General features: G+C 42.6%; 1 protein-coding gene across 2 annotated transcripts in view; it reads left to right on the plus strand.

Moving 5' to 3' along the window:
• Positions 1-21,428, plus strand: part of LOC147013523 (uncharacterized) — an 86,654-nt gene that overhangs the window by 60,480 nt on the left and 4,746 nt on the right. The window contains exons 2-3 of one of the 2 annotated variants that reach the window (XR_015051350.1): positions 8,926-9,061; positions 9,394-10,095. Coding sequence is in view for 1 of the 2 variants with exons in the window: in XM_085855381.1 (XP_085711507.1) it covers positions 8,926-9,061; positions 18,671-18,774 (240 nt within the window). In the remaining variant the exon portion in view is untranslated. Of the gene's footprint in view, positions 1-8,925; positions 9,062-9,393; positions 10,096-18,670; positions 18,775-21,428 lie in introns of those variants that run through there. The other variant, XM_085855381.1, reaches the window with a different exon arrangement.

The raw sequence follows: 21,428 nt of genomic DNA on the forward strand, positions 1-21,428 counted from the left end.
CACTTCTTAATGATTGTCTCGACTGTGCTCCAAGGGATATTCAAGGCCAATGGAATATTTTTATACCCATCCCCTGATGTGTGCCTTTCCACAACTTTTTCCCGTAGGTCTTTTGAAAACTCCTTGGATCTCATAGTTGAGTCTTTGCTGTGTAATCCACCACCCAGCAGAGGAAACTTCCAGGAGCAGCTGATTTTATTCTGAAATAATCAGAATCACAAGAATTTAACACAGGTGGATTTTGAAGGTGATTGGTTACACCTGAGCAAATTTACAATTGCTATGATAAGGGGGTGGACACTTATCCAACTGAGATATTCTCGTTTTGCATTTTTAATTAATTTTTTGAAATATGTAGAAATTGTTTTTCACTTGGAAGTAGTGGGTTATGATATGTAAATAAATTTGGAAAAAAGTCTAGTTTAATGCAATTTAATTCCAGGCTATGAGGCAACAAAAGGTGAAAAATTTGAAAGGGGGTGTACACTTTCTACAGGCTATGCAGATGTATATCTATATACATAATATATTGTTGTGGATCCGGGGTTCGAAGCTTGCATGAAGGGAAGCACTCGGATTCTTCCCGAATGCCCGGTCCTGAGACCGCCCAGCACAGATAACTCCGCACACTGGAGGGTTGCTAAGTAACCACGAATGGTGATTGGCACTGCCATTCCTGACAGGGTTTCACTACCTCGCATGATACCATACCTATGGACGGCCGAACTCAGGAGGTCTCGTACCCTCATCGCACACCCAGATTACTGCCTAGCGATACAGTGAGTGTGTGCTGGCTCACAAGAACAAATTAGTGGGGCAAAACTTCTGGGCGAAACCAACGTGCAGACCATGTTGGACCAATGAAGGAAAAGACGGAACAAGCTGGGTACTTTTATAATGATAGTCCAGAAGCCAAACTAGATTTTTGGGGGTTTGTGGTCCGGTCCTTGCAACTTTACTTTGACACTTTTTTCAGGCAACGGTGTCGACTCAGAACATCATTTTGGTGGATGCCGAAAATAAACAACAAAAAAAAAAAGAGTGTAACTGGGTGTGTGTGTGTGTTTTCTGGCCCTTTGATGTCATCCTTGAAACAACTAATACCGTTTTTAAGCCAATGTTTAAGTCTCTGTCAGTTTTCACCTAGATTTTTCTTGCAACGACTTTCCTTCATTGTATTTAATATCTTGAACGATATTTGTTGCTTTGGGGAAGGGGAAATTTTTTTCTTGGAATATGGGGGAAGGGGAAAATTTTAAGGGAGATACCAAGTTGTCCTTGAAAATTTTTAGTGGCATGAAATGATTTCAAGACAATTTTAACCATAAAACTCAATTATTGGTGATGTGTCTGCAATTGCTTTAAAGCATGGATTAATTTCTTCTGTTTTAAAATGGTAGAACTATCAGCAGTTGGAGCGGTGCAAAGAAAGTTGCCACAAGCAAAGAAAGTCAGAACATCCACTGAATGGCCAAAGTGCATTTTCTGTGAAAATATGAGCAAATAGGATGACAAGTTGAGATGTAGCACATGCGAAGGAGCAAATACAGTTGAAGATGGAGCAACCATCTGAAAAGATGATAAAACAAAGCGTCTCTTGGCAGATATCGATAAACTCGAAGAGTACAGAGCAAAGTGGCATAAGAACTGCTATTCAACATTTACTAGCAAAGAAAAACTTGAACGGATTAAACAGCAAGTACCAAAAACAACTAATGTCAGTTCTAATAGTTGGGACAATGGGCAAATCACTAACAAGGTCATCCCAAAAATCCATCCCAACTTGGGAAAATTGTTTAATCTGCGGGCAACCAGGGAAGAAGCTTTGCCAGATTTTAACTCATCAAGAAGGTGAAAAGCTTAGAAATGCAGCAGATACGTGAAACAATTAAGTTGTTAAGCTCAAAATTGGAAATTTTGATTTTTTGCATACGAGGGGAAATATCACAAGACTTGCTACTTCACTTATACTTCTTCACACTACCTTTCTCGATTTCAGCATGCTGAAAAGTGAGGAAGAAACTATATGTGATTATAGCCAAGCTTTCAGTGTGCTGCTTGTTGAAGTTGATGGAAGGTGATTCCATGAAAACCAAACCAAAACCAAGAGACAGTGGGACGAACAGCTTTCCCTCCAGATCCTGAGGATATCAACGTTGACAAGATGAAGGAGCATATAGGACCACGTCTAATGATTTTCCTCCAGTGGTTGATATCAGGATCTCATTGAAAGTCTGAATTTTTTGAGCCCCCTCTTTCTGAGGATGATCCCCAATAAAATCCCATCCTTGCCATTGGACAAGATATTGTCTATGTCACCTATAAAGGTAGAAAACTAACTGCCAAACACTTGGCGTTGGCAAATGCTGTACATCATTTGTCACACAGCAAAGACTTGCTTGTGTACCACCCTGCAGTTGCTCTGCAGAATGCAGAAACACAGTCACAGACAGCAAAGAATCTGAAGAGGATGATTTTGATGACAGCTCGGACAACAGTTAAATGGTATTTCACGGATTAATGTTGCATGTTATTCATAACTGTAATTTCAGGGAAAAGGTGAACACAATATCCATGCTTAATTATATGGCCTTATTTAATTATATCCTTCATCAGACGAATAATTAATGGCCTTATTTAATTATATCCTTCATCAGACGAAATTCAGCCACCTCGCTCACTGGGATCTTAAGGCGTATCCTGGGTTACCTAACTGTGGTCTGAAGCCACCATATTTTTTTAGCCTGTTCAACCATGCTTTCACATGGAAAAGGTTGCAACGATTTCTTAATGATAAAGCTTTCTTTATCCACTTTCCTCACTCATATTATTGAATGCCTCTTCCTTACAGCTACAAATCGCTGTTGGATACATTACAATGATTATAAACGCTTGGAGACGCCAGCGTTTGTGGCTTTATTTCATTTCCGCACGCACAATAACCTCGAGAATCTCTTAAACTAAGCAGAATTACAAAATTTAAGCTCCAGAATCGAACTCAGCAGCAGCTCTGGCCCATAAAAGTGTTCTTTTGTCAAATTCGGACATCGCTTGGCTGTTTTTCAAGTGCATGGTTTTATTAACAACAATTGGTAATCGCTAGCCAAGCCAGATGTTCCATTGGAGTGCTTGCTTGAATGCTTAAGCCATTTACCAAGTGCCCTGCAGTCGATAGCGGCACATTTCATGTCCTGATAGGGATGCACAGTCAACAGTTACGACAAGGTAGACGTACGTACACAGCACACAAAGACGTGGTATATATGGGTAGATTTGGATCTGTAGAGGCTCTCCGTGGCTATGTGGACATACCGTGCCTGTTGTGGGTGCCATGATGGCAAAGTTTCGTCTTCTATCTTATGGAGGTTTTATCAGGTTTTCCTTCGTCCTCACACCTGTTTCTAAAGCATTTGGTTATCGGATTTGCTTTACAAAGGTTGTATGTTTCTCTTTGTGAGTTTCATTGCAAAATATCTTTGATAACACCTGATTTCCAAGCTGTTTGCCTTACTTGTAACGTGTTTTCTAAATTACAGAGCCAAATTTTTTTTTCCACCTGTCACATGCAGCTGTTGATAAAGATTAATGTTTTGCATATCTCCCTGAAACATCAGTATAGATGCAATGTTGTTTTTCGGTGAAAGCCACTCAAGGTTTTTTGATTGTTTCCAGTATGCACTGCAGTTGTTCATCACACTGACTCCAAAATGCCATTTCCCAAAAAATTTCCAATATCGGTCAAACAATAATGCGTGTGTGTGTGTGTGTGTGTGTGTGTGTGTGTGTGTGTGTGTGTGTGTGTATTTGTTGGTGTGTGTTCATAAAGCACAACATGTTCTTTTTGCTAACTCCCTGAAACTCCACCTCCCTCTCTCCCTCTCTCTCCACCACTCTACCTCTCAACCTTTCTCCCTCTCTGTCTCTGGATGTATCCAGATGGTGGTTATGTCTGAACAACTGGATCTCCATATGTGGCTGGATAGTGGTCATGTCCGGATGGTGTTTGTCTCCGGACGAGTCCGGGTGGTGTTTGTCCTTGATGCATCCGGGCAGTGTTTCTCTCCGGATGCGTCCCGACAGTCATTGTCTCAGAACGCATCTGTGCAGTGATTTCCTCCAGACATGTCCAGGCGGTGTTTGTTTCTGTACTGTGTTTATCTCTGGGCGGTATTTATAGTATGACCGCTCCAAAATGGATTTCAGTCAATATTTTGTTTCATTTTCATTGTTATTCGATGCAGAAGCATTTTGATGAGACGGTCTGAATCGTAATTAACACTCCACCGCATGTCTGCCTTCCCTTCCTCTCACCTCTTGCTGCTTTCCCTTCCCCCACCACTCCCCACTCTCCCTCCCTCCTCACTCTCATGCCCTCCTCTCCCCCCCCCCACTCTCTCTCGCTCTCTCCTTCACTCCTCCCTCTTTTTCCCCCCTCTCAGTATTCCCATCAGTGAAGCGATGGGTGGTATTTGCTCATATTGTATAAATAAAATATTGGAATATTTAGAAATGAAACCCGAATTTAGTTATAAACATAGAGCTTTGAAAAAACATGAGATTATTTATTTTGTAAAGATAAATGAATGAATTTGGAGTTGTCTGGAAGAGTAAGGCAAAACTTAACAACCAAAAAAAATATACCAAATTCACAAAGATGCTGAATAATTGGTTCAAATTAATGTGGAAAAGCGCACGTATGTGTGTGTGCTTCGTCCAGCTTCCTTCTTTGGACTACAATGCAGTAATTGGTCTTTGTTTTGATTTGCTATCAATGCTCCTCACTCCTAACTTTTTGGATTATGAGAATTTAATAATTTTCACAAAGTCAAGCTTTCAATCTGAGTTTCAATTGCTCTCACAGGGTTTCAATGTGGGTCTTCACAAATAAGACGTGAAAAGTTTGTTTCAATTTCAAAACAAACTTCATAATAATGATATTTAAAATGTAATACAATTATTCTGTTATACGCAAAAACATAAATATAACTCAGTGGCGTGCAGGACTCCTTCAAGTTTCTTGAAACCTCCTCCTTGTATTCTTCGTAATAACATGGATGATATACCCTCACCCCAAGATTTTTATAAATCAAAAAATAACCTCATTATCTTTGATGATTGTGTTGATGAAAAGAAAACAATCGGTTTTTCATAGCTGCGACACCAGAGGGAGACATTCCTCTTGTAATTAGGGCTTCAAGCATGGCTGAAGCTCTATTGAAATTGTTAGTATTATTATTATTATTAAAGGCGTTTTTATGTTCTACTGACCGATTTTTGTGGCGGATCTGGAGGGAAAACTGTCGGATGAAATTGAACGAAACTTAACAGGATAATTACTCACCACCTGAAGTTTATACTATGAAACATTTGATGACGTAGGTCACGTGGTATGGCGGCCATATTGGATTTTATCCAAAACCTAAAAACATCTTCTTCTCCAGAAGGGATAACATGACAGCCTCAAGCTTTTGCACACATGTCCAATATTCCATGGGAATGTTAAGTTGTTAATTTGGTCAAAATCGTTATTTAATTAATTTGATTTTAAATGATGCCGATTCGCCTCATTAAATATGCAAAATATGCAAATGAGAGTTGAAAAAATTTAAGGACTGATTTAGATAGGACATAAACAGGGGACTCCAAATATGTTTATAGCATGTCTGGACTTGACCCCAGTGAGGTCCCAGAGCCCCCCAAAGTTTAAAATCACCCATATTTGAAATGTCGTTAAATGAAACCAATGCTTTGATGAAATTCAATGAAACATATCCATTTAATAACTCTCCACTTGAAGTTTATACTTTGAAAATTTTGATGACGTAGGTCACGTGGCATGGCGGCCATATTGGATTTTCTCCAAAACCTAAAAACATCTCCAGAAGGGATAACACAACAGCCTCAAGCTTTTGCACACAGATCCGATATTCCATGGGAATGTTAAGTAGTTAATTTGGTCGAAATCGTTGCATAATTTATATGATTAAAATGATGCCGATTCGCCTCATTAAATATGCCAAATATGCAAATGAGAGTTGAAAAAATTTAATGACAGATTCTGATAGGCCTTGAAGAGGGGATTCCAAATATATTTACATTATGTCTGTATTTTACCCCAGTGAGGCCCCAGAGCCACCCAAAGTTGAAAATCACCCATTTTTGACATGTAAAATGAAAACCAAAGAAGATAGACAAAAAGTGACCACACATTCTGGAAGATATTTTAACGTTCTACAAGTTCACCATTTACATTAATATGCAAATGTGGAGTTATTGGACTTTTTTGGGGGCTTGAAAATTTGTCCAGCCTCGATTTGTCCAATGTGACGTTTCTTTCTTTATCATGTATTGCTATGGGCTTTTCAATCCTTCATTGATATAACATGAGGGACCCCGTAGCTGGACCCCATTGCAGACTTGAACTAACTTTCTAACTCGGAAAACCCATATCATGTGACAGGGTGATAGTGTTGAAATTTGTTAAAATGGAGGCACGCCTTGAAGCCCAGGATTACTGGTTTACCAGTTTTAATTGTATTTGTCTTCGTCAATCGTACTTTCAACTACCCCGTCACTCAATAAGAAATAATGGTAATATTTTAATTGTATTGAAGTTAAATTCCAGAGATGTAAATAATTTTTGGAGACAATTGTTTTACATTATGTTGTAAAAAGGAATTTGAGGAGTATATGAAACACACAACTGGAAAAATATAAATATATCGTTAAACAAGATGAGATACGAAATGACATTTTTCAATAAATAATTAATTAAAATGGACGTGAAAGAACGAGAAAAAGGATTTAAGGAACAAAAAAAAAAATCAGTTTAAAAACGTTTCTCAACAACAACTAGATTATGCAGAAGAAATGGAGACAAAAATTAACTGGTGAAAAAGCGTATGAATGAACACAAGAGTTTTTAACAACTTTTCAAAAACTCCTCACAAAAAGATGATAAGATAGAAGCCCCTCTTTATACAATTCCCACAATAGAATATTCTCCTAAAAGCTTCAAATGCTAAAACATTTTGCTCAAATGGCAGAGCAAGAATTTGAAGATATAGGAGAAGTAGAATACGGTATATATTATGATGAAGGATTATTCCAACAACTGGGAAAGGTAAATCAACCTCCTGATTATAATGTGAAGGCTCTTCATAACAATGAATGTTAAATGGATTCAAAAACCATAGCGGGTCTCATTCCAACAGAAGAATCAGCTCAGTTCCGTCTTGTTCACAAAAAGGTATTGATATTTACCTCCGCCACCGAAGGTGAAGGAGGTTACGTGTTCACCCCTTTCTGTCTGTCTGTTTTTGTGCAGGATATCTCAAAGTTGTGGACAGATTCTGGTGAAATTTGGTGGGCAGGTTGGATGTGTGACAAGGATGTACTGATTAGATTTCGGTAAAGATCTGGATCCGGATCTGACGATGAGAATTTTAAAGTGATTTTTCACCATTGACAGGGCCAAAAACGATATGTAGAACGATATTTCAAAAAGTTGAAGACAAATTCGGATGAAACTTGGTCGACACGTTGGGTGTGTGACAAGGAAGGATTGATTCAATTTTGGTGAAGATCCGGATCTGATCATTCGTGAAGTGATTCTTCACCATTGAGAGATTGGGTGAAACTGATATAGAGCAAGATATCTCAAAAGGTTATTAATGGATTCCGCAGAAATTTTGTGCAAAGGTTGGGTGTGTGACAAGGAAGAATTGATTCAATTTTGGTGAAGATCGGGATCCAGATCCGACTACTAGAATTTTTTGTGATTCTTCATCATTGAGAGAGAGCACAGAAATGTTAAAAAGCACAATATCTCAAAAAGTTGTGGAAGGAGTCGGACGAAACTTGGTGGATTGGTTGGGTGTGTTGCAGGAAGAATTGTTTTGATTTTGGTGATGTTCCAAATCTGGATCTGGACACAAGAATTGTTTAAATTTTAAAATGATTCTTCACCATTGGAGATAGTGCTAAAAAGGATTAATAAATAAAAAAACACTATCTCAAGGAGTTGTGGAAGGATTCAGACGAATCTTGGTGGACAGGTTGGGTGTGTTGCAAGGATGAATTGATTCGATTTTGGTGAAGATCTGAATCCGGATCTGGACACAAGGATTATTTGATTTTTGAAATGATTCTTCACCATTGAGAGATGGGGCCAAAAACGATATACAAGCATGATATCTCAAAACTGTGTTGGACCCGATATTCTCTCGTGGATCAGGCATTAAATGGCGGAAGTATGCGCTCCACCGAGTGCCCTTCCAGTTCAACATAAATTGATATTCTCGAGTTCTACTCCCAGATGTGTTAAATTGACTCCCAGATTAATGTTTCTTCCAACACAAGTTTTTTTTTTTTTTCGTGAACCACTGGATATTTAAAACAAGAATGATAGAGGATATTGTTATGGGTTCAGGGGTCGCAAGGTCATGAGGGGAGTACTCGAACCTGCTTCCCAACCGGTGGCCCTGAACCCGAGAGCCGCAGAAAACTCCGTGGCACGATGGGTTGCTGGGCAACCACAGATGCCATGTAAGATGTTTAATTCAGCCAGGGTCCAGCATCTAACTCCACTTTACCTTTACGGTGAATTAAACCTCCCAGATGGGGAACCGTTCTCTCGACACCCCACTGCTGTCCATGGAAACGGCCGAGCAATACCATAAGTGGGATGTTCGCTAATAATTAACCATGACGGAAAGGCGGGGCAGAACTCCCTGCAACTAGAACACACTATGATCGAAACAATGGAGAAAAGATGATCGGGCAGTTTGGAAACAATGTATAAAGATCAAGAGGACGTGTATGTATTTATGTCCAAGGCAAAACAGTGTCAAAAGAGAAAAGATCTTACCTCAAAGCACATAAGCCCTCTTATTCAGTCATCTTACCACAACTTTCAACACACAGGCACCACAAGCATTTCGGGAGAAGAAGAGAAGAAAGATTGATAGACAGAGGAGCGAAGTAGTTGGGGTGTGGTGTCGACCCCGGCCCCACCTGTATGTGAGCCGGCACATCGTCATGAACAAGGTTTGTGGTGCAGGTGAGTGAGAAGTGCAGATGGGATGTGTGCTGTGTGTGGTTGCATATTGTGGAAGTGCTGAAAAAAAACAGTTGTGGACGTGGTTGAAATTCCACAAAACCAGGTCTAGTCAATGAGGTATGTGCACACTGGAAGGTGCAAAGATGTAAGATGTGTTGAAAGACATGTATGGAGAAGAGTTAGCTCTGAGGAGAATCGCTGTTGATTCTTTTGATGCTCGAGAATTTGTGCTTGGATGTAACAGTCAGCATAGGAAGTATTAATTGTCAGTGAGGAGGTGGTAACTCCATGTGGCAGCCTGCATTTCCACATCGGTTCCGCTTCGTTCTCAGTGCTCGGTGCTTGGCGTGGCCACCTCAGACTCTCCACTTGATCACCACCTCCGCTCAATCGACCAACCAACTCCGAACTCCGAGGACTGCTTTTGTTGAACTTCTCCACTGAGCTCTCCAGAACTAAACTGACACTCGGATCTCTCCAAAACTGAACTCTCTTGGAGAACTTTGGAATGGAGTTCTAACACAAACTTAACAGATTCTGAACTGCTGTGTCAGGCATCTTACTGCCCACTTTCCTATCGCCTCTCACATCCGCTTTCAGTGAGCCAGTCACTCCGATTGGCTGGTACGCTATGATCCATTCATTGCGATTGTCTGCAGGAACATGGTGGACAGGGCTGCTGGTAGCTTGGTGGCATGGAAAGTATAGGGTGAGCGGAAAGACAGTATAGTGTATCCAACGTTCATGTGAGCGCCCAACCATGCCCTCACCTGCTGCAACTGAAACGACTGAAGCCAGTGCTGGATTAAAGGAGGAGCAACCTGGATGTGATGGGGCTCCCACACAAAGGGGGCCCTCAGGAAGCAGGGTTCTGGGCAATATGGGAACAACAATATGATGCTGTGAGTGATCAATGCACTGAAGAAAGGACAGTGATTGTCATGTAAATAGCAAGGGCGAAGGTTAATAAAAGTGTGTATGATCCTTTTGTGAATATGCACTGTTGAGCCCAGATGAGGGCTATTAAAAAGAGAGGTCTCGTCAGAAAACAACAACAGCAATGGCTCCATGCTTGGCTCCACTCCTGAATGAAGGCGTGCCTGCTTGAGAAGCCTGACGCTCCCACCCAGGCCAAAAGGAGGGCGGGGTCGTTTTGTCGGGAAAACAAACGCAAAGATAGTTGACATCTACATATTACTAAAACTCTCATCTTGTGTATATATATATATATATATATATATATATATATATATATATATATATATATATATATATATATATATATATATATATATATATATATATATCGATAATTCTAGCAGTGTGTGTGTGTGTGTGTGTGTGTGTGTCTGTGACCGCTGTTTCTCGACAACCGCTGGTCCGATCTAATTGAAACTTGCCAGGTATATTGCTGGGGACCTGAGGATGTGCCTTTTCAAGGTTTGATATTAATCTGACAAGTGCTTCCCAAGTTATGGCCATTTATTTACCAACCAATGACAGGAACCGTTGCTGCGGCCATTTTTTATCAACCAATGACAGGAAGCGTTGCTGCGTAGCCGTGGTCGATGGTGAAGAGAAACTAAGCCACGTTCGCCATTACGGGTTTTTTCTCTTCTCTTCTCTTCTCTTCTCTTCTCTTCTCTTCTCTTCTCTTCTCTTCGTGTTTTTCCTTGCGAAAAGGCAAAATACGTTGGCGCTAATTGAATAATTGGCCATTAAAAGCCTCCGTATTCTTGCCCTGGACGAGGAAACAAAGAAGAAGCGCCGTTTCCTCAGCGATGTTGTTTATGAAGAGGTGCTAACGAGATAAAGGTGTGTACAATGTACATGGAGAAGATTTTAATTATTATTTATTTATTGAAGAAAAATTGTTCCAAAAATAATTTATCAAAAAAAGTGCACAACTTTTTTTTGTTTCCAATTGTCAAAACGCTGTGGCCTTTGGAAGTGTTAAGGAATTCAGCTCCACTCAACACGCTTGCCAACGAAATACATCTCAATTTGGTGGTAAAAACGATTCACAACGATGGGTTTCCTTACTCATTGCTCTGCAGTCTGCATTCAACCCCTTCATTTGTCATCTCATTGACCTCATTTCATCTATCTATAATTCCAGCAATCTCTGTGTGTGTTTGTGTCTGTGTGTGTCTGTGGCCTGTTTCTGTGTGTCTGTGACCGCTGTTTCTGTGTGTCTGTGACCGCTGTTTCTGTGTGTCTGTGACCGCTGTTTCCCGACAACCACTGGTCCGATCTAATTGAAACTTGCCAGGTATATTGCTGGGGACCTGCGGATGTGCCTTTTCAAGATTTGATATTAATCAGACAAGTGATTCCCAAGTTATGGCCATTTATTTACCAACCAATGACAGGACACGTGCTGCATAGGCCGGTGCACGGCCGGCCGACGATGACGTCACGTGCCATGCTGGTTACGATGGGGATCGATCGGTGCCTTAGTTACTGTGGGGTAGGAGTGCCAATGGTAAATGGCAGCGAATGTCATGGCCATCAAAGACAGGGAGGTTAACTTGATTTTAATTAACTCTGTGTGTATGTATCACAGCAGTTGTTACTTCAATGCAAGCGATAATTCGTGGAATGATGTGAACATTCCCTACGGGCACGCACTACTTTTGGATAGTGATGACTTACTGTATTCTAATAATTTCTCGATTTCTTATCCGCATTTATAGATAAACACAATGCCCCAATCCAGTCGTCGTTAATGAGAGCAAAGGAATGGCCTGTGTATTTGTTTGAAAGTTTTTTTTTTGTTTGCATGTACGGCCACGTACATATGGGCACGCGAGAGCGAAGGAACGGCCTGTGTGGTTGTTGTTTCTGGCACGCGGTTTGAAAGTTTTTTTATTCTTATTTTGTGTGTACGGACACGCACGTACGGCCACGCAAGAGCGAAGGAACGGCCTGTGTGGTTGTTTCTGGCAAGCAGTTTTAAAGTATATATATATATATATATATATATATATATATATATATATATATTATTATTATTTTTTATTTTTTTTTTGCATGTACAACCACGCACATACGAGCACCTGAAAGTGAAGGAACGGCTTGTGTGGTTGTTGTTTCTGGCACGCGGTTTGAGTTTTTTGCGGGGGGGGGGGGGAGGGTTTGCACGTGCGGCCACGCATCTACGGGCATGCACTAATATATATATATATATATATATATATATGTATATGTATATGTATATGTATATGTATATGTATATGTATATGTATATGTATATGTATATGTATATGTATATGTATATATGTATATGTATATATATGTATATATATATATTGTATGTACGTTCCCGAAATACAGCCAAAATGGTACACGATAGCGCAAAAATTTTGAGGGCCACCTTGCTCACCATTCGCCTATGGTGTGCAGTATCAAGTTTTGTTCAAATCAGGCAACAAAAAAAAAATTTGAAAAATCAATTCCCGATTCAATCAAGTACTATTTGGGAGAATTTGATCAATGCAAACAACCTCAGCGGTATAGTTCGCTGGAGCTATCTTTTTCTTTTTCTTTTCTTGAAATAATTTTTTTCATCAACCGCTGTCACAACGGGTTCACGGGTCGTCTAATGTAATGTAAATAACACCACCAGTATAGAATTTGACAATGAAGTTTTATTGTCAGTGGCCCCCACAAATCGCTTGCCCTGGGGTCCCCACAACTCTTCATTCAACCATGATTGCAGCGCTACTGAAACGGATAGGGGCACTGCTGAAACGGATTTATGTTGGAACAAGTATTTGTGGTGTGGGTTCTGCAGTGAATGTTGTGTGTGGTTTGAGTCTTTAAAGTGTTTAGAATTTCTTGAGAATGGAGTTGGACAATAAAGGTTAATTGAGACTGTGTTTGAGAATAGAGTTTGACAATGAGGAAGAGAATAATGGGGATAGTTCTAACTCCATTCAGAATGCATCTCTCTCTTCCACCAGAAGGACGGGGGAGGGGGGAAAATTTGGTAAAACAAAATTTCTTCAGATACAACTTTGCTCGGGATCCTTTATGTGTTGCATGTGTCTCCCCGGGGTACTCCAAAAACCGAAACAATATATTGATTTGCTGAATTTTCTTGATTATCGAGGTGTTCTAGGTCTAAAACTGGAAAGAGGAATTAGAAAGAAAAACATGTTGTACAAATTTGAAGCATGGAGATTTTTTTTCACAATCCTCGGATCCAAAGCCACCACCCTAAGACGTGTGTAGAATCGCTAATCGTGCAATAATCACCCGTTCAAAGTTAGTCACCAATCGCACAAAGAGTGATGATCTAATACAGATCAAAACCTAATCGCAAGCATTTAAATGTCAAAGAAACTTTTACATGCTGGCGAGGGTACATTAGAGAGGGTGTTTGAGGCCTTGAAGCAAGGATTGCATAGTTTTTCTTTGGTAGTTTACATGGGAGCTGAATATGGATACAGTAGGATGGTTTGAAAGAGCCCAAGAGGCGGCAGAAGAGGAAAGGAGGGTAGTTCCCCGACGTGTATTGATAATCTTCGAGGATAGATGCAACCCTCTGGAGATGTGTGACGATATAAAATTTGTCGGGAGCTGCAGACTCTCGAAGGAATCATTTTGTTGGCTGCTGAATCCAGTGCAAGATTATCTTGATCAACCTACGATGAGGAGTGATGCACTGAATCCCTCCAACAATTATCCGTGGTGCTGTGATTCCATGCAAGTGCATCATTTTAATTGGATGTTGGAGATGTGTGTGTGTTTCACAGGACAATCGGCTGTTTCGATGTGCACAACTAATTGGCTGTTTATCTCCCTTTGTAAATTGCTATTTAGACGGGCGATGAGCTGTGTGCATATAACAATGTTTTTGTCAGCGTTTAAGGGTTAGGTGTGTGTGTGTGTGTGTGTGAGCAAGACACTCGCTATGCACCTTTCGTAAATTCGGCCCGATATATTTTCAAGTGTTATTTGTATTTCCTTGTAAAGATACCATCGTAATTAAAGACACAACATAAGTTTTTTTTTTAAGCTGAGCAACCAGTTGGGCATTTTTAATGAACGGAGGGGAAAAGAAAGAAAAATCCTAATTTCTGCTCCATGTCGAGAGGAGATACCTCGAAAATATGGAGGATAAAACAAAACCTCATGCTCGATTATTTGAATAACCAAAGGTACTGTGGAAACAAAGATCACCACACATCAAGGTACGACCTGGTAAAAGCCATTAAGGCTGCAAAGAGAAATTACAGCGAGTGAAGGGAGAGACACTACAATGGACCCAACGCACGACGCATGTGGCAGGGACTGCAATCCATCATGGACTACAAAGTCAAACCCCAGGGAATCACCAACGCAGCCACCAATCTTCCAGATTAGTTGAACACCATTGATGCACGTTTTAAGGTGAATAACATTCATCTACCCCTCAGGACCACTGGCTCACCTGAGGAATTTGCACTCAAACTCGCTGAGGCTGATGTGAGTGGACCTTTAAATGAGTTCAGGCTCGTAAAGCCACCGGGCCGGACGGTGACCCGTCTCATGTCCTAAAATTCTGCTCTGATCAGCTGGCTCTATTTTTTGATAGTTCTGGTATCTAAAACTGACATTTTTAACATTTTGCTTTCCCTGTGCATTGTAACTCTTTGTTTTAAGAAATCAATTATTCCTGTGGCCAAAATAACTAAGGTGTCATGTCTAAATGATTACCCCCCAGTGGTGCTCACCCCGGTAGTTATGAGGTGTCCGGAAAGACTGGTTATGTCCTTCATTAATTATAATATCCCCACGTCCCTCGATCCATTACAGTTTGTGTATAAACCGAATATATCTATTGATGATGCTTTATCTCTGGCTTTGCATACTACCTGAGAACATCTTGACAAGTGGAACACATATGTCAGAATGCTATTTGTTGACTATAGCCCTGCATTTAACACCATTGTTCCTTCCAAACTTGTCACGAAACTACAGGCCTTGGATCTCTGCAACTGTGTGTGTAACTGGATCCTTGATTTTCTTATCGGTAGGCCACAGGTTGTTAAAGTTGGTAACGTGATTTCATCTCCACTCAAACTTAACACTGGTGCCTGTATACCTCCCAGGCAAAAATAACATTCCTTTCCTATAGTAGTTCTCTGCAGACGATTAATTATAGTATTTGAGAGTAGTACTCTCATATACTATAGTTCAAAGTGTAGCATTTTTGCCTGGGTGATGATTGTATAGCAAAGTATAATACTGTTGCGATTCTAAAAACCGCATGCCTTTGAGGCAATGGCACCCAACATACAGTGATCCCCAGACAGTTATTTCATTAGCCTACGTGCAATTAGACCGACCCCCTCATGTCTAATGGGTTAACGGGACGAAGTGCGTTGCGTGGGTCTTATAGCTAAGTCAACTTATATCTCCATTTTCATTCCAACTCTTTCCTCTTATTATTCATTAAATAAATCCCAGCAATAACCTCCACCTCCAGACTGCACGGGACGCGTGCAGCACAGGGATAACCTCCACCCACTGTCCAGGACGTGTGTGGCACACCCTTTCATTTGAATCTACATCTAATACTTACATCCATCTTCTTTTCAACACTGATTTATATCCAACCCTTTCCTTCAATCCACAATAAAATGCGGAGCAGGCGCAAATGCACGATAACAGACAAAATGCAGCCCCATGATAATTACCATCGCACTGTATGTGACACACATGGTGCACATCTTCATTCGGATCTGCGTGCCGATTTACAAGTATCTCACCGTCGACCTTCGCTTGTCATCTCGGCCACCAATATCTCCCGCAAACGGCAGAAGCCATCCCGCACCTCCTCGCACCGCCACCTCGATGTAGTCGCCACCAAGCAGAGGCGCAAATGCATGGCCCAGATCGCTTGGGCCACTTGGCTTGCAGACGGAACAAGCGTATTGACCAGCGCCAACCGCAGAGTGCCGGGGGTGCCCGAATGGGCATGCAGGACCGACACGATCCTCGGCCGGTCACCAGAACGCAGCCCAGGAGTTCGGTGCAAGGCGATTCCACAGCTCAGCCATGTCTCGCCGGATGTACGACTGAGCCTACTTCCGGCCGTAGGGGACAGGCAGCGCCGGGCCAGGGTCCAACAGGAGTGCACCATTCGGGTGACGACACATCGCTTGGGATCGTCACCCACACCCTACACCATGGGGCTTATAAAAGGTGGATCGCTTCCACCGCCCATACGCCTGACTCCACCTGCTGACTCCCGCCTTCTTGTCTGTTGGCTCAGCCTTCCATCGCCTTCCATGCCTGTCAGCCCTGCCTGTTCTCTGGATCAGTGCCAGCGCTGAGTGCGGCACAGTAACAAAGCAGGAGACAGCACGCCGACTCTCAAGGTGGGATCGCTCAGCGGAGCGTCTCCCAAAGTGTACTGGGTAGTGCGGCCGGCCGACCGTGCAAGGTATTGTGAGACCGTTAGCCCTCATCTCCCCTCTTTTATCTCCTCTTCATCGGTGTGTGTGTGTGTGTGTGTGTGTGTGTGTGTGTGTGTGTGTGTGTGTGTGTGTGTGTGTGTGTGTGTGTGTGTGTGTGTGTGTGTGTGTGTGTGTCATGGCACCTGTCCTAGCCAAAGTTAAGAGTGTAGAATATATATATATATATATATATATATATATATATATATATATATATATATCGAGATAAGTCTGCTCTGTGTCCACTTTTGTAAGTTGCTTGGCTTTTGTCACACCCCACAAATTCCTTACCATCCCTGCTTGCATACAATAATAAATCCATTCAATGTGCCACATATTTTTCCTCACCTGTCTGTTAATAAATGCGAGTGTGGAAATGTTCCCAGGTCATTTTTGTCTTTTCTTTCATTGGTCCAGCCTGATCCGTATCCTCGCCTCGCTTGGACATTATTTCCCAACAATCCGCTCTACAAGCCGTACGTTCTTTGGCAGTATAGCTCGGCTGCATCTGACCCAGGAAGGTGACCCGGTTCGGACAGGACGTACCGATGGCGTGTTCTCTTGTAATTAGGTCACTTGGTTATTTTAGGTAACCAGTTAAACCTCAGACGAGGACCCTCGGTCAAGTGGTTGAGTTATTGGCGTTCATGGTTGATTAGCGACCCGCCGCGTCATGGAGTTATCAGTGTGCGACGGGCTGCAATTCCGGAGAGTCTGGTGGGAACCCGAGATAGCTTTCCCCCATCGTGGGCTTCTTGCCCTGACCCCGGGCCGCAACAATACCGACTGTATAATTAAATTTGCTGATGATACGACTGTGATTGGTTTGATAACTGACAATGATGATAGTGCTTTCAGGTGAGAGCTTCACTTTCAGAGGAATAACACAGGCCATGTTCCGATCACCATTGGTGAGGCAGCAGTAAAGCTTGTGAACAGCTTCAGATTTCTCGGCGTTCAAATCTCCAATGATATGACATGATCCTATAACACCAGATCCATCATAACAAAAGCACAGAAGTGTCTCTACTTTCTCACACTGTTGAGGAAATTTGAACTGCATACTTACACACTTCTGAACCATTATCGTTGTGCCATCTAAAGCATACTGACAGGCTGTATCACAGCCTGGTGTGGTCATTCCACTGCACAGGATCGCATGGCCGTACAGAAGATTGATCGGACTGCACAAAAATATCACAGGTCAAGATCTTTCATCTGTTGAGGATATCTACATTAACAGCTGCTGCAGAAAGGCCCTATGCACCATAAAAAAATCCCACTCATCCTGCACATGGACTGATTTCACCTCTGCCATCAGGCAGGCGGTATCGTAGTTTCCAGCCTGGTATTGGCTTAGTGGTTAGGGTAGCGGCTTGGGATCCTAGGGTCCTGAGTTCAAGCCCCGTTGGCTGCTGAATTAATTCACCAGGAGGTTGACTCAGACTGTCATCCTTCGCCGCAAATGAGTACCAGTGCACTGGTAAGGGGGACACTGCATCAGGAAAGAGAGAGACAGAGACAGAGACATATATATTGTTGTGAATTTGGAAAGCTATCGCACTTAGTTATATCGGTAAGTCCTTGAGCTCAGTTATATCGGTAAGTACGTGTTTTATAGATAGCTTCCTCCCCCTGGTCTAATGGGTGAATAAGTGTGAATGCGCTGCGATTTGTTATTGGAATACCCCATCTCTCGCAACAACGCCATCTTCATGTCAATCCTGATGCCATGACGCTCGCTGCATTCTTCTTGCACGCCAGCCAGCAGGCACGTGCGTGGGCGGAGTCTAGCGTAGGCATGGCGTCCCTCCTTAGCCAATCGGCAGGGAGCGGGCGTCTTCCGCACACAAGAACATGAATTTGAAATTGACCAACTAAAGGAGAGAGAGCAAGGTTGGAGTACGCAGAGATAGAAAAACTCCAGAAAGATAACGAACAACTAAAAAGGCACAGAGAGGAAGAACGACTCAAATGGAGCCAGGAAGTAGGACAGCACAATAATATGGGAGATGTGACATCACCACAGGAAGTAATGTTAGTGGTGCGGGACTTGATTGACATCACTCGCCCGATGAAACCACAGTTAGAGCAAACCCTGGTGAAGGAGACATTGAGGGAGCATATGGGGTTTGTTGATGAATGAAACCATTTTGAGCAGGTCCAGCATGTGGAGCTGACAGCCCCAGAGGAGTGTGGCGAACCGATGATGAGCAACCTGCTGGAGAGAAGCGACCAGACAGAGGTGACTCTGGAACGAAGCAGGTACGTGGGCACATGCATACATGGTGCGGACGATGAGCTTAAGGTAGAAATTGAATTTTATGTTCATGAAGAGGCTCTGTCCGATGGGGTGCACGTATGCGTGACCCTTGAAGGTGTGTGTGGAGTTACTGTGAATGAATGCTGTGAGCCCACACTCCAGATTACAGCACCGGTATGTGCTGCCAAGGCCGAAACATTTGTGGGTACTCGCGTGGCATTCGGGAATGTAGCCCTGGAGTGCGAGGCAGTTGGTCAGTACGCAGGCAAGGTTGATTTGTGGAATGTGATCACATGGCCTTGGAATGTGTGGAGCCTGCTGTGTGTGGGAGTCCTGAGCATGGAATGAGTGGTGACGTAGGAAATAGGTTAGAGGTGCAAGGGGAAATAGAAATGCCACCAGGACAGAACTTGACACAGGGACAAAAAACATAATGGACAGCTCCGCATGGGTTCTTGCAAAGGCGGAGGTGTTGCATCCAGGAGCACGCTTTAGAAATTAGATTTTAATTTCTCTATCAGCCTAACAGTAACTTTGGGGTAGAGCGCAGATGAGTAGCATGCGGCACTGGCGTGTATCATTTGGTCTTCAAACCTCTCTGAGGACACGAGGGATTTTGCTAGCTGAGTGGGGTTTATCTGTCTTCAGGGAGTTATGGAGAAGAGAGGGGGTGCCGCTCCCCCGATTGTGGTTTGCCTTATTTCCGCGAACCCTGGAGAAGAGGGGAAGGCCTCTTCTCCGATTAGGGTTTACCTGATTTCCATGAATCCTGGAGAAGAGGTGGGGGGCACTCCCCTGATTGGGGTTTGCCTGACTTCCGCAAACCCTGGAGAAAAGGAGGCGGTGGACCACAACCAAAATTGAGACGTGACCCCTTTGAGCCGTGGCGGAAAGGCGGCGGGGGTCATGTAATGGGTAATGAGGGATTCGTTCCCTCACTCCCCTTCGAATGGGCTGGGGAGGCAGGCCATATTGGGATGCAAGAAATTTTGATTGGAAATTATATCGATAGTGATTGCAAATTGAGAGATGATAGAAGGGATAAGAGTGACACGAGTGGATTTGGGTGATTATTGGGAAAAAAATAATGGTGGAGACATTACAGGCAGAGCATTAAACACACCTGAAACAAGTGGATGACAAAGAGTGGCTTGTTTGAGGAAAGACTGAAATGCCTGGTTGGAACCATGCAGAGGTTCCATGGGGCTGGTGAAGAGATTTTGATGTTTTGTTTAAATTGTTGGAAATAAACGATTATAGACCGTGAGCCCGCAGGGGTCAGGGTAGCTGGAAAGCTAACAAATTTTCTCATGTATAGTAATACTCTATATTCATCCCTACTCACAGAAATGGACATCTGCAGTTGCGCCACTGGTGGGTGTGGTCTAGGGGGCCATTACAATGAACTCAAAAATTGAGCTAGATCAACTCCATTACCTAACAAACTAAAACCCATCAAAATATAAGTAGCATGTTGTCATATATCATTAATGATCAACGACAGTCATTTTTAGTGGTGGGTACCCCTGCCAGACGCCAAAAACTGGTACCCCAAAATTATGCTCGATCAGCTTGTGAGCTAACAACTTGAAACCAGTCTCAAATTGTTCAGCACAGCCCACTGCATCAGAAATCACCACTGCCAGACATTTTCAGTGGTGGGGCACGTGCGCCAGACGCCCCAAAATGGCGCCACCCTGTAAGCTGACCTACATCAGCTCATGAGCTAACAACTTGAAACCAGTCTCAAATTGTTCAGCACAGCCCACTGCATCAGAAATCACCACTGCCAGACATTTTCAGTGGTGGGGCACGTGCGCCAGACGCCCCAAAATGGCGCCACCCTGTAAGCTGACCTACATCAGCTCATGAGCTAACAACTTGAAACCAGTCTCAAATTGTTCAGCACAGCCCACTGCATCAGAAATCACCACTGCGAGACATTTTCAGTAGTGGGGGACATGCGCCAGACGCCCCGAAGTGGCCACACCCTTTAAGCTGATCTAGATCAGCTCATGAGCTAACTAAATAAAATCACTCACAAATTGTTCAGCAATGCCCACAATATCAGAAACCAGTACTATCAGACATTTTCAATGGTGGGGTACTCCTTCCAGATGCCTTTAAAACCCCTTCACGACGGGATAGCAGTCGACTGGCCAGCTATGCGTGATTATATACTTGTCAGCTATTAGGCAGTCACTCTCTGGCTTACTCGAACAGAAACGTCATATATTGTACTCTGCATTTCTACTTGGAGAATAATAGATTACGTATACACAATAACAATAACATTGTATATACAATGACGTTCCCACTGTCAAGTTAACATGCCACCCGGCAGCGTGGCCAGGATCTCTAGGCTACTGTCAAGTTAACATGCCACCCGTCGTGAGGTGGTTCAAGGCCCCACCCCCTAAACTGACTGCCCCAAAAAAGTCAAATACAAGATGTACCAGGAATTTAGTCACATTGCTAGTGTTTTGTATAAAGTAATGTTTAGATTTGCGACTGGAGCATTGTAGAGTAGGGTAATTACAAGATTAGTAGCCTTCTAAGAACTAAATTTGTTTTTGTAAGACTGTCACTCATGTCATTGAAAGGAGGTCAGTGTATATAGCTTAACTGTTTACCTTGTTTACTGTTCGTATACATG

The sequence above is a fragment of the Eptatretus burgeri genome, chromosome 14 (assembly GCF_056783735.1).
Source record: "Eptatretus burgeri isolate ZD-2024b chromosome 14, Ebu_testis_v1, whole genome shotgun sequence".
Taxonomy (NCBI): domain Eukaryota; kingdom Metazoa; phylum Chordata; class Myxini; order Myxiniformes; family Myxinidae; genus Eptatretus; species Eptatretus burgeri.